Genomic DNA, 18447 nt, shown 5'->3' with positions numbered 1-18447 from the left:
GCGTAATATGCTAATTAGACCAGACATCCTTCTGGACAACCTTCCGGACAAAGCCAGGGCTGTGAGGGAAACCCGGGTCCCAGGTGCCTGCCAGTGGCCGGAGGGAAGCCCAGGTCTCAGGTGCCAGAGGGAAGCTTGTGCCAGCAGCCAGGGGAAGGAAGGCCTACTCTTGCACAAATCTCATGCATCAGGACTCTAGTCCTATATAATAAAAGGTGAATATGCAAATCAACCCAAATGGTGGAATGACTGGTCGCTATGATGAGCACTGACCACCCAGGGGCAGACACTCAATGCAGGAGCTGCCCCCTGGTGGTCAATGCACTCCCATGGGAGCGCTGCTCAGTCGGTTCATGGCTGACAAATGTAGCAGCAGTGGTGCAGTGGCGGGATCCTCTCCTGCCTCCACTGCAGGTGGGTGGTAAGGAGCGAGAGGTCCGGGACTGCGAGGACCCCAGACTGCGAGAGGGATGTCTTACTGCCGGCTTACTAGTAGGCCTAATCCCCCAGGGGTTCGGGCCTAAGCCAGCAGGCAGACATCCCCAAGGGGTCCCAGACTGCAAGAGGGCACAGGCCAGGCTAAGGAACCCCCCCTCCTCCCCCAGTGCACAAATGTCGTGCACCAGGCCTCTAGCCTATATATATAAAAGCCAAAGCGACCATTCAACCGTTCGACTGCTGGACTGTTCAACCGGTAACTATGATGTGCACTGGCCACCATGGGGCAGATGCTCAATGCACAGGCATGGAAACATGAAACAGACTGAAGAATCTGAGAAGGAAAGAGGGAGGACAGAGGGAGGAGAGCCGGAAGAGATTAACCAAAGATCTTATATGCACACTAGAGGCCCGGTGCACGGATTCATGCACCAGTGGGGTCCTTCAGCCTGGCCTGCGGCAATCGGGCCAAATACCTGCGCCAGGCCTCTGACATCCCCTAAGGGGTCCAGGATTGTGAGAGGGTGCAGGCCAGGCCAAGGGACCCCACTGATGCATGAATTCATGCACCGGGCCTCTAGTTTATTTTATAATATCCAAAATATCATATGCTTATTTTCAATCAAAACCACTCACCTCCAACTTCCATAAGTTAATCAATACTCTGATACTTTGGTCTATATGCTTCCATCCCTTTCTCTTTACTCATATAAATACATATCCATAATCAGTATGTGGTTTATCTAAAATCAGGAACACTATGTGATTCAAGTAAGAATTAAATTATTGATTAAGTCCAGAGCAATATAATTCATCAGTTGATCTAATGTGTCAATACTGACTTTATTTCTCATATTTTTATGCTTGTCAACAACACGTCTAACTTAGTATTTTAAGGTGAGGTGGAAACCATGAAGTAAAACAATTTATCATTTGAGGAAAATAGTAAACTCTATGAATTCTCCCAGGTTTATAATGGCTAGTATGAATTTCTTATTTATGCATTACACATTTTAAAAAATTGAGTAATCTTCATACTTCTGATTATGAACATGTAAGAGCAAAGATGTCTAATGCTTAATCCTTAGAAACTAGAAAACGTGGATAGGAACCACCTGCCTATGTTTATTAGAACATAGACCAGTGAAGCCTGCTTACCGTTCCTATCACTGGCCACAATGCAGCTATCTAAAATCACAAACAACAATTAATAACAGTTCCTCCAAAATATTTTAGGGATCTTCTAGATTTTATTTATTTATTTTTTGCATTGGTTTCAGGTGTACAGCACAGTAGTTAGACAATCATCTACCAAGTGTTGCCCTCGATATTTCCAGTGCCAGCCTGGCACCATACAAAGTCACCGAAATATTATTGGCTGTATTCCCTATGCCGTACTTTACATCCCTGGGACCATTTTGTAACTGCTAAATTGTACTTCTTAATCTCTTCTCCTCTTTCACCCAGTCCCCCACCTCCCACCAGTTGGCAAATCCTCTGGATTTTAAAAATCAACTTACTAGCATTGCCAACATCAGTAAGAAAGCCCTTGGTGAGTTCCTCCCACACCTGTGTTCCTGTGGTCCTTTCCGCTGTCTGGCTTAATGACTCGTGCCCTTTAACCGGGGTGTGGTGGTAGCATTCCTATAATGTCCATCTGAAGTCTTTGCTCAAAATGATAAAGGAAGAATTTCATTTTCTAAATAGCATCTTAAATTTCTTCTAAGTATCCCAAAGTAGCAACAAAAGTTATGGGCACATTTTCTTCCTGGTTTATTAGGGAGACTATTGAGCTGCAGGACAAAATCCCTGCTTTCCAGTGTTCCATTTGCAAAGGCGTGCAGTGGGTTATAATATAGAACAGATCTCCTCTGACAAGAGAGAAACCCTTGAAAATGATAGTTTCCACTGGGAAATGGGACCGGCCCTTAACTATTTCTGCATGTATAGTGCCATTATAATGATCAGAATGGAATGTAAAAACCTAAAGATAATATAAAATGTTCGTGTGGTTAAACTGAAATAGAAAGCAGTGTCTTTTGTTTTTACAAAAGGGCAATAACATTTTTCTCTTTCTGCTACTCTTCAATATTGCTTCTAGCAGGTTTTATGTCTACATTGTATGGAATAGTAGCTTAACGCCAAAGATGTCCAGTAGCTCCAGATTAAAATGTCATAAAATATACATAAAGCTTTATTGTTCCTCTAGGTTGCTGCTTTAAACTAAAGTGGAATATTTCCCTAAATTCCTCAACAAATGTGCACAATTTAGAACTAAATATGCCTAAGACTTATACGAGTGCTGCTGAAGAAATAGGCCTTATGGGCCTGTCAAATTATTTTCATGCAATTGTTTCTGTGGCATTATTTCTACTGGCAAATGTACAAGTTGATAGAAAAGGAAATAATTAGCTACTTTCAGAACTGCTGATGCATGGAGCTAATGCAGGCCAGTCTGAGCGTCTTAGAGATTGTGACATTTTAAATTACCTGAACGAAAAAAAAAACCAGGAGCTATCTTTGGACATAATTAACATCTTGCCTAATGAATGTCAGGCTAGACAGAGTCACACTTTATTTATGAAATATTATTTTATTCAAACTTGCTCTCCCCCTTATTATATTGCAAACTTTAGATTTGTGTGCTGTTTTCTTAAGTGGAGCAACTTCTTTTTTTTTTCTTTTTTCTTTTCCCTCCCCCTTCAAGTAATCAATGCACTGCTGAATGAGTTCATTTTAATGCACTCAATCATGCCTCTAATGTTCGTAGCTTACGGGCGCAAGCATCAGTAATGCAGGAATGTTATATGGCTTTAGTTTGGGCCATTTCATAAAATATTCATGGAATCAAAAATGTGCATCAAAATAGCGGCTGGGAGAATTACATTTATGTTCCTGCTTTTATGGCAGCTTCACATTTAAACCCATTTGTGTTAATATCTAGTCAATCTTCCTACTTTAAAAAAAACTAAAATGGGAGAGATCATATACATTCTCCTTTGCTTAATATTTGTTCTAGACATCTGCTGTGATACCACAAATATCTATAAACTTTCAGAGACGCTACACAGGGAAGAGAGGCAAACAACTATTTGGATAATACCCAAATATATAAAATCTTATTTTCCCTACATAGTGTTTGTCTTAGAATCCTACCAAGCAGTTTTGCAGTTTACAACATTGTTTGGGTTTGGTTCGTATTTTTATATAAATGGATGGCTTTCTTGGTTGTGTGGGCTTTCAGTAAAGTGAAACTCCTTTCTAGTAGTGTTATTTTGAAAGTGCACTTTCCTTTATGTGACAAACAAAATGCATTTCCTTTATGTGTCAGCCTTTTTCTTGTTTATGTAAATGTTATATAATTGTTTAAACAACAACCACCCTGAGGCTTAGGCTACTTCTATCCACACCTGGATCCTCTTGTTCTACGCACTTGTTCATGGTGTGTCCGTAAGATGTGCTTTCTGACGTTACCTCCTATTACTGAGATAAATAGATCATTGATGGTATTGATGGGAGGCCATCTCCAGTCTATTCAACAAGACATATTGGCTCCATTTTCTTCCCTGAGTCACTGGACGTATTAGTGGACTCTCTATATTCTTGCCAAGCACTTGAGTGAGCAGTAGTTGGTGGATCTTCCTTATTGTGATGTCTCATGTGATCCTTGTTGCTCACGGTGATGATGAGTATTTGTTGGTAATTCAGGAGACTTTTAACATCTATGACTATTCCTGAGGCCTTCTCTTTTCTGTCCTTATTTCAGTTAACTTTTATTTTTGTGAGACCTTGGTGTAATCATTCTTCTCTCCGACCTCTTCTTCAATAGGAAATAATGTTGGTATTTGATAATTCCAGAAAAGGGATGTTGTCTAGATCCTTGTCCTTCAATGAGATTGATGGTAGAATCTGAAAATCTGTCCTGGTTCTAATACATTAAAGTTTATTTTTTTTAAGTTTATTTGATGACAAAGTGTAGTAGGCTGTATATGAAGACTTGGAAGATGCTATAAAGGGATGCTATGAGCCAAAGTGGAAAAATCTAGTTCATGATCTTCATTTATATTTAGCTTTGTCAAAATGAGCACTCTATTGATGACCATTTAAGGTATTTCTATTAAATTTAAATTTCAAAACAAGATGTATTATGTCTTAATAAATATGTAGTCTCAATATCAGAGTCTTTACTCAGAAAGTAATAAAATCTTTAAAATTCCTATGCACAGTTGGAAATATAAATTGGATGGAAATCATATCATTGTTAATCATGCTTAAAGGAAAATACTTGCATATTTAGATGACTATAGTCCCTTTATAAGATAGACGTATATTTTAACATTTTAAATCAAACATTGTACTATTTTATATAATATGTACTTTCAATCTGACCAGCCATTAGCAGTTTTAGCCACGCCCTTTATGTGCTTATGGTCATTTTTTTTTTAATTAAATCTTTATTGCTCAGATTATTACATTTGTTCCTCTTTTTTCCCCCCATAACTCCCCTCCTCCCAGTTCCCGCCCTACCATCCGCCCTCACTCCCCACCCACTGTCCTCATCCATAGGTGCACGATTTTTTCCAGTCTCTTCCCGCATCTCCCACACCCCTTTCCCCCACAAGAATAGTCAGTCCATTCCCTTTCTATGTCCCTGATTCTATTATGATCACCAGATTATTTATTCACTTGATTCTTAGATTCACTTGTTGATAGATGCATGTTTGTTGTTCATAATTTGTATCTTTACCTTTTTCTTCTTCTTCCTCTTCTTAAAGGATACCTTTCAGAATTTCATATAATACTGGTTTGGTGGTGATGAACTTCTTTAGCTTTTCCTTATCTGTGAAGCTCTTTATCTGACCTTCAGTTCTGAATGATAGCTTTGCTGGATAAAGTAATCTTGGTTGTAGGTTCTTGGTATTCATCACTTTGAATATTTCTTGCCATTCCCTTCTGGCCTGCAAAGTTTCTGTTGAGAAATCAGCCGTATGGGTACTCCCTTGTAGGTAACTGAGTTTCTTTCTCTTGCTGCTCTTAAGAGTCTCTCTTTGTCTTTTGCTCTTGGCATTTTAATTATGATGTGTCTTGGTGTGGTCCTCTTTGGATTCCTTTTGTTTGGGGTTCTCTGTGCTTCCTGGACTTGTAAGTCTATTTCTTTCACTGGGTAGGGGAAGTTTTCTGTCATTATTTCTTCAAATAGGTTTTCAATATCTTGCTCTCTCTCATCTTCTGGCACCCCTATAATTCTGATGTTGGTACGCTTGAAGCTGTCCCAGAGGCTCCTTACACTATCTTCGTATTTTCGGATTCTTTTTTCAATTTGCTTTTCCGGTTGGGTGTTTTTAGCTTCTTCGCATTTCAAATCTTTGCCTTGATTCTTGCAGTCCTCTGGTCTGCTGTTGGGAGTCTGTATAGTATTCGTTATTTCAGTCCGTGTATGTTTAATTTCTAGTTGGTTCTTTATCATAACATCGAGGGTCTCATTAGATTTGTTGAGGATCTCAATAACTTTATCGGCGGCTTCTAGACAGTTCTTGAGAGACCTTAAATGTGTGGTTCTGAACTGAATATCCTCCATGCTTATGGTCATTTAGATCAAGTCCCTGCTGGCTTATTTACTGACCTATTTACCTCCGAATGATTTTAGAAATGAGTCCCTACATCTGAGGACTGGAAAACTCTACTTCCTCTGTGTAGGCACTTTGGTGTAAAATGCTGATCAGAATCCCCAGTGAGCTCATCTGTGGCAAAGTGATTAAGGAACAGTGAAACCATAAACAGGTAGGTATGGCCACAGGTGACTAAGTCTGGGGCACCTGAGGAATTCCAGGTGCCCCCCACAGATGTCACCACGTGGTTCAGGGAAGTAAGAAATTTAGATGTAGGTCACATCCGAAGCTCATCAGAGGCTAACACCTGTGCTTTTATGCTAGAGGTGACCTTGATTATCTGAGTATAGTCACAGTTATAGAACGGGAAGAGACTAGAAATCACACAATTTAAGCATTACTTTTTTACTTGAGAGATTTATGTCCAGAAAATATAACTTACCCCACCTAAAGTCCTGACTCTTGGTTTGTTGGCTAACATGTGATATGGTGGTACGAAGCTGTACGTGTTTTGTGATCCCGGGTTTAAATCCTAAACATCCGTTTTTAGCCATTTAAGTCATTTAACCTTTGTGAGCCTCAAGCTTTCTCTTTAGTGTAAGAGTAATATTTACTTCACCAGTTTTTTGAACGTCACATAATGTATAGGATGGGGAAGCTTTCCATTTTGACTAGTACCTAGCAGGCCTTCAGGGGAGAATAGTTCCCTGTTCTCTTTTTCCTGAGCGTCTTGAACCACGATCCTTCCTTGTGGGACACCTCAAGTAGTCTATTCTGAGAGCTGAATCTTGGCCAGTCATCAGGAGCTAAGCACTACTAGCCCCAAAGCCCCAGCAAAAATCGAGCTCAACCAAAAACAACTATTCTCAGTAATTCAGAGGCCGCCTTTCATTGCAACCGGCCAACACCAATGTCCCAAGTACCTCCCTTACCTCATTCCTGATTAGACAGCCTGTGCATGATGCCTAATGGCATCAGTGACCCAGGGAAGTCTGGGATATGTGGGACACAAGGACACAGTCCCCACCTTTTCTTCACTCTTCCCCACATTCACCCCTCTCCCCATTTCCTCCACCTTTCCTTTCCCCACTTTCTGCCTTCCCCTCCCCTCCCCCTTTTTGTCCCCTTGCAAATCAAATATTGAACATGACTATCAACTCTCATATTTTATTTGCTTCATTATACCTCATTTGCATGTCATTGTAATTAGTTAAGTTAACCAAAGCCTCATCTCCTGGCTCTCCTCCTAAAATTCTTAGCAAATCTGTTATTTTATAACCCAACTTTGGACCCTCTTTCCATCTGGTTACTGTATGCGACCCTCAATGTTGTTAAGTCTTTCCTAGTTTCCTTACAGTCCCAATTTTCTCTGGACTTTCTGGTTTACTCACAGTCGCCTGTATCCACCATCTCCTGTTCACATGGCCAAAGAGAAATATGTGTCTATGCTTTGTGAATAGATGGATGCTGGATAGGAAAAAAGAACTCTTGTATACATCTTCCCAGGGAGGCAGAGCTGTACTTTACAGGTAGAAATATAGTTAACAGAGGAAACATAGCACACATATATGTCAATGCTTCATTCGAGTTTCTTAAAGAATGAGGGTCATGGGTATTCAGAGCAAGGTGTTTCTGGTGAGAGGTGCTAAGGAGAGAGATGACAAACTATGCTGCTTTTTGGGAGGTAAAGAAAAATTGTCGGTTAAATGTAAAGATAGATTAGAGCAGTGAACTTCAACCTTGAATATTCGTATCAAAAATGAAAAAGGATTGGGCATTATTTTTAAAATAGCTCCTATTGTATACTTATTACAAATGGACATAATGTGCTGATAGAAACATTAGGAAATGACAGTTATAAGAGAAAAAATAAAAGCAGGAAAAACCCGTTCCTCACCTATATAACACTGATAATGTTTTGTAAATGTTTTCTGATGCTTTTCAATATTAACACCAGGCCATGTAATGAAATATTCTTATATAATATCATACTTATAGTCTTTGTAATATCATCTTTGCAGTCTTTTATCATGTGAAAACTTCATAATACAAGTTTATAAACATCTCTGCAGTACACATTCCCGTTTGTCTGTGTCTTTGCTCATATGCCCTCCTCTGCATGACACAGCAGGGTCCAGACAGGCCACGTCTTTACTGAATTTGGGTACAGATTATTTGCTCATTAACCATCTCTCTTTTTGAAAATATTTGTGTTGATTTCAGAGAGAAAGGGAGATGGAGAGATAGAAATATCAATGATGAGCGAGAATCATTGATCAGCTGCCTCCTGCACGTCCCCCACTGAGTTTTGAGCCTGCAACCTGTGCATGTTCCCTGACTGGAAATCAAACCATAACCTCCTGGTTCATAGGTTGATGCTCAACCACTGAGCCATGCAGACTGGCAGACTGGACATTATCCATTTCTTTTGTGTTTCTGTGTGAATACTATTCTTTTTTATGTGTGCATTCTTTAATGCTTTAATATTGGTAATGTTAGATAACAAATTTGGTGCAAAAATAGGAGGAAATGATATGTCATAGTCTTGGCAGTGGCTACACTATCTGGTAATATCCAACCTGAAATATCCAGTGAATCCTATTTGAGGAAATACATTGAACCTGATATGATCTAAACAGGGTTAATTTAATCAGCCACAATAACATGGTAATAAGGACTCAACTGTGTCTTTTGCAGGAAAAGGAAATTGTACTTAAAAAACAAATTAGTGCCCTAACCGGTTTGGCTCAGTAGATAAAGCGTCGGCCTGCGGACTGAAAGGTCCCAGGTTCGATTCTGGTCAAGGGCATGTACCTTGGTTGCGGGCACATCCCCAGTGGGGGGTGTGCAGGAGGCAGCTGGTCGATGCTTATCTCTCATGGATGTTTCTAACTCTCTATCCCTCTCCCTTTCTCTCTGTAAAAAGTCAATAAAATATATTTAATAAAAAAACAAATTAGTGGCTATATTTCAATCAACCATTTGGATTTTTAAAAACTATTATCGCTATGTCAACAGTAGCGATGTTTATTGAGCACATACTCTGCATTAGGTATTGAACTCATATTAATTTCTCACAAAAACACCTTGAATAGTTTCACTATAATTGTATTTTACAGAAGAATTAAACTCAGGCACAGGAAGGGTAGTAATTAGCCTGAGGCTCAACAGCAAAAAATGATCAAATAAAGTTGGGATAGAAACTCAGGCTGTTTGGACTCATCCTTAACCACTTCTGTTTGAACTCCTAGATATAAGTGCTTTTCCAATTTATTTCAATTAGGGAACTCCAATAAAAGAGTATTTACATTATAGGACGGGGTGAACATTTCCACAAGGCAATTCACAAGTAAAATGCAATCCACAGCAGGGAGCTGCAAGCTGCTCTTCCAGAAATAGGCTTGCTCATATTCCAAGGAATGAAATGACTCAAAGCTAATTTAGAGTTTTGGCTTTGAGAAGATATAGTTGGACTATATTGGGGAATGTAATCCAGAAAGGCAGTTAAGTTACATTTTGATTATTCAAAATTAAACAGAATTATGTACACAAATGCCTGCTTGGAAAGTTCTGTCAACTTTGAGAAGACCCATAATATTTGAATTTGGAAGTTCTAATGGATGCATCCTTTCTCAAGATGCCAGCATCCTTCTTGAGAATGAAGAATGCTGCCTGGTGGGAGAGCAGTGCAGGGCAGTGGTGCGGAGCCTGGGCGCCGGAGTCAGACTGCCTGGATCTACGCACCCACTACACGGGCCATCTTGGGCAAAGTTCTTACCCTCACTTTCTCTTCTATAAAATGGAATCATGAGTCTAGTCCACGTGACTGTTCTGAAGGTTGAGAAATGTATATAAAGCACATAACTCCATGCTTTGCGTATGTAATGTTAAATGAATGTAAGCCAGTGTGATGCTAATGAATAATTATTAGTGGACTTTCACACTCTCTCTAAACATCGGTAATCCTAGTCAGTTTCTACTACCAAAGTGCATCCCTCTAGCAAGTGTCCAACCAGAATCAGTGCTGTATCGGAGTCCACACGGAGACAGCTCCCTTTCCAGCTTAAGTCTTAGAAACCCTTGAATATATTTCACGCTCTCCCCCACCCCCTTAATAGTAAAACATAAGATGTACGCAAAATTTTTGAAAGTATGTTCTGGCCTGTGGTTTATATTTATGAATGGCTCTTACTCTTCAGGTAAGCTTCTGGACGCTGCCGAGCATTATGAAGCGTTCCATCAATTGACACAAGGGCGGAGGTGGAAGGATGAGACAGGCCGCTTTCTCAACTTGTTGGCCTGCGAGAGTCTCCTGAGGACGTACAGATTACTCTCCGACAAAATGCTGGAAAATAAAGATTACACACAGGCCATCAGAATTCTAATAAAAGCTTCTGAAATAGCCAAAGAAGGTAAGTGGGAAAGAACACTCTCACACGGCTTCCTTTAATGGGCAGACGCTGCTTCTCCCAAGAGAGACATAAACATCGTCAAGTGTTTGGGTGATTATTTCCTATGAAATGCAAAGACAAATGCCATCAATATCCTTTCAAATTTCACTGTAAAACAGAGGAGCCTTAGTGCTGACAACAAGAAATCCATTAGTTTCTTGAAAGCTTTATCTCCAAAATTACAACCTTCTGGGAGGAGTGTTATAAAACAATGAACCCATAATGAGAAAGTACGGTCGTTTGCAAAAGTTAAGTGTGTGTGTGTGTGTGTGTGTGTGTGTGTGTGTGTGTGTTTAAGGTCTTATTATTCTCATAATCTGATAGACTTTTCATTGTTTGTAAATTCCCCATTGTCAGGTAATAGGGAAGATTTGCTAAATATTAGGAGTAACAGGAAAATAGAACTCTAATATATTGTAGACTCTTGCCTGTCACAGTGTGGCCTTTGGGCTGGCAGCATCAGCATCATCAGGAAGCTTGTAAGTAAAGCAGCAACTCGGGGCCCCACCTGGGACCTCCTGCATCAGAATCTGCAGTTAGCAAGTTCCCCAGGTGATTCACATTCACATTACAGCAGTAGAAACACCTTTGCAAAAGGGAATCCCTGATATTCTGTATCATTTGCATACATACAAAGTATTTAAAAATTGTGGAGCATACTAGTATGCTCACAAGCTTTTACTTTGTGAAATGCAAGGGTATTTTATTACCATACTAGTAGCCCGGTGCATGAAATTCCTGTACTGGAAGGGGGGGGGGGGTCCCTCAGCCCAGCCTGTGCTCTCACAGTCAGGTAGCCCCATGATTGATCACCCCGAAGAAGGAGGCCCCGCCCACACACCACAGCCCGCTGGTCGGTGGCCTGGGCCTCCCTCTGTGGGCTGATCATGGGGCGATGGCTGGGCCCCCAACCAATCGCATCGCACCCCGCCTTGGCTGGCCTGGCACCAGTGGGTGTCATAGCGTGGTAGTCTGGATGTTCGTTCTGCTGTTCAGCCATTCGGTCAATTTGCACATTATACTTTTATTATGGGTAGTAATGTATTAATAGAGTAGCCTTTTCATGAAGAAAAAAAGATAAAAATTATGCTCTTGCCCTGAACTTTATTGGCTTGTGGATATATTTTCTCTATTGAAATAGCAGATGGCTTATTTGGAATAAGCAAGACTGATTTTTCTGGGTGTGATTTTAATTTTCTAAGTAGCAAAAGTAAACATCTTAGCTTATTGTCTCTATTATGTATTTTAATGATATTAGTTGGAATACCCATAGGAAAACATCCCACCCCCCTTTTGAAAGATGTATTTCACTGCATGAACTACTTTTGAATGAATGGTGATCTAGTACCTTCTCCAAAGGGGTAAACCGTGATGTAAATAGTTAGCTCTTAGATCAATTGCAGTAGCTGACTTTAGTTACCTGGAAAGTTATGTGGAATTTCAATGAAAATATCAATTAGGAAAAGGTATTTTGCTTTAGGTTCCCATATGCTAAATTGTAAAGTCGTTCACAAAGAAAGAATGGTTCCCATCAAGAATCTTGAAAATAAAAACAGTATTTTCTTTAAGATAAATGATTATTGATTTAGAGAGCAAAGCCAATATTAATTCAACCCACTCAAACTACACAATATAAACAGTATTTCTCCCTTTGCTAGATGTGTCACTCAACTTTAATAGCCCTGACATTTCCCTCCGTTCTTTCATTGCTTTCACTTTTCTTAACTTTTTCTGAACTAGTAAACAGGAAAACTTTTATGCTTAAATCCCATTTTAAAACTAATATTTGATGTGATCTAGCTGTTTAAATTAGCTGCCTCAAAACCAGTGGTTCTCAGCCTTGGCTGCACATTAGAATCACCTGGGAATCTTTTTAAAATCCTGGGCCTCATCCTCGGGCCCAGAAATCAGGATCTATTACTGCTCAAAATCTATCAACCAGGGTAGATGTTCTTCCTCTCCTCCTCTTTGCTGGGATGCCCTTTACAAAAAAAAAAAATAGATGCAAATGATAGTAATACATCAGTGCATGCTGTGGTTAGTGGTTTAACGCAGTTACTCCATTTAACACAGCAAGTCACATATAACCAACTTTTCATCATTCCAGGGCCACTTCCCTTCTCAGCCTCTTCCTTTTGCCGCCCCCCCCCCTTCCCTAGTCTCATTCCTATCCCATCACTCATATACCTATTCTAGAGGAAAAGTTAGTGCCCAGGTGAATTTTAAGAGTTAAAATTCCAGACTGGATCTACTGGTCTCATCCACTCCGCTGAACGGAAATCTTATAATTCTTTGCAATTGGTGTAATGGCTAGAGAAGAAAAAAATACAGCCACTGGCATTTGCAGTCCTATTTTCTTGCAGTCTTCCAAATGAGACACGCTCCATGAGGGATAATGCACTCGTGAAGTGCTGAGCACGAAAGCAGCACAGAGAATTGCTGGCTCCTGCTGACATCCATCATGGTGGGAACGCAGAGTTCAGAAATCTAAGGATACTTACTTTCTAAAGATCAAAAGTGAGGGTGCACCTGTCAGCATTTGCATTACCTAGGAGTTAGTTAGGTGACACTGAAAGCCAATGACTTCCCAAAGTAGAAGGATAGTATTCTTTTCATGTTTAAGCATCTTGAATGGTTTTTATAAGTATATCATATGTAAATGTTATATCTAGTATATTAAATGTGAGTAAATTATGTTTATGAGATGGTATGATGTATATATTATTGGACCACATGTTGCATGTTTACACATTCTACTTTTGGAAAAGAGAATTTGATAATTCCTGGAATAAAGCGCATTACACAGAAATAAGAAAGGTTTAATTCCTCGTGAAAAGAAGATGAAAAACAAAGAAAAATGACTCTTTCAGTCACTCTCATCCAAATTTTAACCAATAGCTTTTAAATTGAACCTAATAAAAAATAATTCCTGAATTTGCTAATCATCTGCCCTGTTAGAGACTTAGCTCAATGTCAGTTTTGTGTATGCATGTTTGTGTATGCATCATGTAATGTTGGTTCTCTTAAGTGATTATTTGATGTGTGTAGTAGCAGCCATGCTGGACGACTATAGGTCTTTACACGGTGGACCAGCATAGAAATTATACATGAGTCTCAAAATGATAATACCGGTCTGTGCATGTCGAGGATAACTCCTCGTGATTATATTACTTATGCACTTTAACATCTGTGATTCAGGTAAATTGTGAAGCAACAGACTTTTTTTTTTTTAACAGAAAATAGATTTCAGGGATTGTTGATAAATGTGTATACTTTGCTATAACTGTCTACTGTCTTAAAAGCAAATATTGTTTGTTGTAATGAATAAATTTCTTTAAAGCCACGATAATTTTCTGTATTTTCACTTTAGCAAATGACAAAAAGATGGAAGGGGAAGCTTCCTATTACTTGGGCTTAGCACACTTGGCTGCTGGAGAGCTTGACACAGCATTAGAAGTAAGTTGAACTAAATGTTTAAGTGTTCCCACTTTAAATTTTTGTTTTATTGTATTTTATTTTATTGTATGTTGTTATAAGTCTAACAGATATGGACCTTATAGCAGTGTACATATGTATAGACACTAACATACAATAGCAATATTCTGGAAGCACAAAAATTGTTTTTATTGTTTATAAAAGGTAGTACATAGTCAATTACCATTAAATGCTTTAGGATACATGAAAGTTAAATATATAGAATCATGTAACTGTCTATATTCTCATATCACCAAGGACAAGAGAAATGGGTTTAAATGGCAGTAAAAAGTAAGTAATAAAAAAAGTTACTAAAGAACCTGGCGGGTAGCTCAGTTGGTTGGAGTATCATCCAGATACTCCAAGGTTGAAGGTTCAATCCCCCATCAGGACACATACAAGAAGCAACCAACAAATGCATAACTAAGTGGAACAAATTGGCATTTCTCTCTGTATATACAAGCATCATGCCATGCACTGGATCTGTTCTATAAATTTGCAAGATAACACTAGTGGTGTAGTGTAGAGTGCAGCTATAGGGTTAAGCCTCGGACTGACCTGTTGGCAAAGCCACAAACAAGTCCCAGCTTAGAGGGCACAGTCCTCTTAGCATAATTAGGCTTGACCTTATGATGCTCCCTAGATCTTATCTGGGAAGCTAATGGGCTGTGGGAGATGTAGCAAGTGCTGCCAAAACAAGTGAAACTCACAAGAACATTGTAACTATGGTGACCACTACCTTGTTTACCTCTGACTATAAAATAAAGGCTCAGCTTGTCTCTGGATCTCTCTCTCTGTGTGGCCTCAGCCAGGCACAGGAAGATCCACCTAGACCCAGCTTATTCTCTTTGTCTGTCATTTCTTCATCCTTTCGCCGCCCTCCTTCAGGCTTTTGAACCCTTGACTGAGCTGGCTCGGCCCAGTGTAGGTAGTCTAGTAATGAATGTTATTAGGAAACTAATACACAGAGTGATTAGAAAAGATAATTCACATAAAGTTTTAAGACCACCTGCCTGGTATATAATGAACCTTTGATAATGATTAGCTTTTAACACTTTTACCCTGACCAGTTTCTGGGCATTAGTAGAAGTGAAGGTGGTGACGAGTAGATGCAGTAGTTCTGAAAGACTTGGGAATAGAGCAGGGGTGGGCAAACTTTTTGATTCGAGGGCCACAATGGGTTCTTAAACTGGACCGGAGGGCTGGAACAAAAGCATGGATGGAGTGTTTGTGTGAACTAATATAAATTCAAAGTAAACATCATTACATAAAAGGGTACGGTCTTTTTTTTTTTAGTTTTATTCATTTCAAATGGCCCGCGGGCCGTAGTTTGCCCACGGCTGGAATAGACTAAATGTGGGAGGCAAGGGATGTAGAGGTGTCCAGATGGACCCTAGATTCCTGGCTGTGTGGCTGGATAAATGCCGGGCTCATTCACTGAGGCAGAGAATGCTGAAGGGTACCAGCCTTGGGGGAAATGGAGAGTTCCGTTTTGAATGTTGAATTTGAGGACATTTTAAGATATCCAAGGAGACAGAAGTACATGTGAGTCTGTACACAAAAGGAAATCTAGGTTGGAGATGCTGTATAAACTTCACACTGAAAAATGTGTAACTTTAAGCAAACTAGAGCTGAGGAGTAGAGGAGATTTCCTAGAGTAGGTGAACAGTGATTGATGAAAAAGTCCTAGGGCCAAGCTGGGTGAAGGTGGTACAAAGGGGATTAAGCAAGAGTGTCCATGGAAGTGGGAGGAAAACCAGGAATAGATGATCTGACCAAAGATAAGCCAGGGGAACTCAGCAGGTCTAAAAGACTTAAATATGCCAACTCCTTTGCCTCCTATCCCAGGTTTTGGGCTGGAATAAGAGAGCTCCTTGCAGATATTTTCAGTAAGAACTTATCCCCCTCCCGTAGGCAAATATGTGGGTTAGTTAGGTTAGTTAATGGTTGTTCCCAGCCAGGGCAGAGGCTTTGGGAAACCAGGCAGGCCACACTCCAGGCCTCGGGCTCACTGCTGCACTCACCATACAAGACCAGTCTTTGCAGTTGGGAAGAGTCGGGGGCTGTCTTGGAACCCAGGTCTCATGGCAGAATATTGCTGCCTTTTGGGAACACAGCTGATCCAGAACTGAGACCTTGCAGGAACCAAGCATAAGATTTGGGTCAGATCCACAGGAGAGCTGCAGGGCCAAAAGTGGGTTTTGTTGTCAGGTCTGGACACAGGACGCCAAGAGCAAAGTCGAGAAGGAGCCACCAAGGATTGGGAAGTTGGGCTTGGGACTGGCTGGGTGGAGAATGGACACTGAGCAGTAGTAGATTTGGGGGGTGGAGGTCTCCCAGCTCAGGCTGGTGGCAGAGAGCAGCCGGCTTCTGTGGTTGGACTCATATAAAATAGGTTCCCACAAAACCTGACATCTTGCTTGGATCTCAGGTTGAAGGCCATGTCTTTTCATCCTCTCTAGTATCTGACTTCAGCCACTTTCCCCTGCTTCCTTTCAGGGATAACAGGGCATGCTTCAGACTACCATTTGATTCCCCTTTCTCTTTTTGCTTCTGGACCTGGGAGCTCCTCATGTTACATAAACGATCTATTATTATTTATTTGCAAACTACTGCGTGTCTTTCCAACTGCAGTCTCTCTCCTTCCGACAGCATTGCTTCTGGTTTACAAGATGTCTGTTAGCAACTCACAACATATTTTACTTCTTTAGTGAATATATTGGGGGGGGGAAATCACATGATTAGTTCATAAATAGGACTGATTACTTGATTGATTGATTAGATATCTGTCCAGTTATCTAATGGTAAAGTAAAAATTCAACATAAAAAAATTTTTTTTGAAATCTTCTTTTATCCTACGCTCCACTCCCTCCCTGTGCAGTATTACCAACACCATTGATAGCATTTCTGTCCAGTTTGCTGTGAAGGGGGCCAGAATGCTAAGAAACCAGCTTTGTGGTGCTGGAGCCAGAGTGATAGCTGGTCGTTTGATCTAGCACTTCCTTCCCTCTTCTTATTCAGTCTAGCTTTAGTGTTCCTCAATGCCATATACTGTTTTTATTTTCTCACCTGTAATTTAAGTTTTGAATTTAGAACATTTTCACATATTCAGTATCTTGCCTCTAGATTCAATCTCCACCTCTCACAGATGTCTCTCTTCCAATAATGTTGTTCATCTGTTTAAAAACTTTTACATGATTTTTCTGAGAAACTGGGCTTAGAGAAACCTGTCATAAGGAAATATTTCTAATTGAAGGTTCTGATGATCATAAACAGATGAGATTTTGAAAATTTTCTAATTTAACTTAAAGGCTTTAATTTATTGATATATGATTAATACATGTAATATGAGAATACGTTGGCAAGCATATGAATACAGTCTGGCTGATAAAAAGTTCTTTTCTCAGTGACAGAATAGAGCCAACCTAAAAACAAATAGTGGATTTCTTTAGGGCTGAAGTACCTATAGTAATGAGGAAAAGGTATTTGGTGAAGGGAAAGGACAGTTACTCTAATAAACCTGTGCATGAGGTCATGGAGACCCTGACATTTAAAGAGGAGAATGTTACCTGCATATATCAGGTGCTGAGAAAAGAAATAGTCATCCCCTTTGGCCATCATCAATTTAGATCTATAAATGCTCCATGTAGAGTAAATTCTGAATTTTAGAAGGTAAATCTTATGAAGTTCTAAGGTTTTAGAGAGAAAAACTCTGGGGTGGGCAAAAGTAGGTTAATAATAAATAATGCAATAATTAATATGGGAATAATAATACAAGAATAAACTGTGTTTCACATACTCACAGCTGTAAACCTGCTTTTTCCCACCCCTTTATTTTATTAAAAATCACATTTAAGGCCTTGTGCAAAGTTGGACCAGCTTTCGCAGTCAAATATTGCAACCATGAAATTATTTTAAGAAAAAGGAAGGTCCTCCCTTAGCACTTTGTTTTTATACATGAATTTTCTTCCTCTCTAATCCTTTATTCCACTTAAAAATTTTGGTAACACCACCTTTAAATTTACTCATTTAGTATGTTCAGTGAATTATTTGCTTCCTGTTATTTAGCAATAATGCAGCCTACCAAAAAATTATACTGTGAAAGCAAAATTCATCGTATTGATATTTCATTAATTTCATCATATGTACTATGATTTAATTTTTCCATATACAAAACAGCAGCTCTCTTTTTGCATATGTTAGCATCTTTATAATAGCTTAGAGTGCTTCTAACATTGGTGTTAGTGTGCGTACAAGGTTACCCCAAGTCTGTAGCCTCAGCAGCAGCAGCATTTTGTGGCAAAATTATCTTATTAACATATCAGAACAAATATAGGATGTCCCAAAAATTGCATATATACACTTTGAATAATTATGAAGGCAGTGTTTATTAACATACATTTCATTTTCAGAATTGAGCTATTGGCCGTTAAAGTATGCATACATTTTGGGGAACATACCCTGTAGTTAGACTA

At 39.6% G+C, this 18447-nt stretch overlaps 1 protein-coding gene across 1 annotated transcript in view; it reads left to right on the top strand.

Moving 5' to 3' along the window:
* The window catches only part of TTC29 (tetratricopeptide repeat domain 29), a 151537-nt gene that overhangs the window by 49694 nt on the left and 83396 nt on the right, over nt 1-18447 (top strand). Inside the window, exons 7-8 of the mRNA XM_036314703.1 lie at nt 10247-10459; nt 13869-13954. Of these exons, the coding sequence (XP_036170596.1) occupies nt 10247-10459; nt 13869-13954 (299 nt within the window). The remainder of the gene's footprint in view (nt 1-10246; nt 10460-13868; nt 13955-18447) is intronic.

The sequence above is a fragment of the Myotis myotis genome, unplaced genomic scaffold (genome assembly GCF_014108235.1).
Source record: "Myotis myotis isolate mMyoMyo1 unplaced genomic scaffold, mMyoMyo1.p scaffold_m19_p_6, whole genome shotgun sequence".
Classification (NCBI taxonomy): Eukaryota; Metazoa; Chordata; class Mammalia; order Chiroptera; family Vespertilionidae; genus Myotis; species Myotis myotis.
This window is presented reverse-complemented; position numbering and strand designations above follow the sequence as displayed.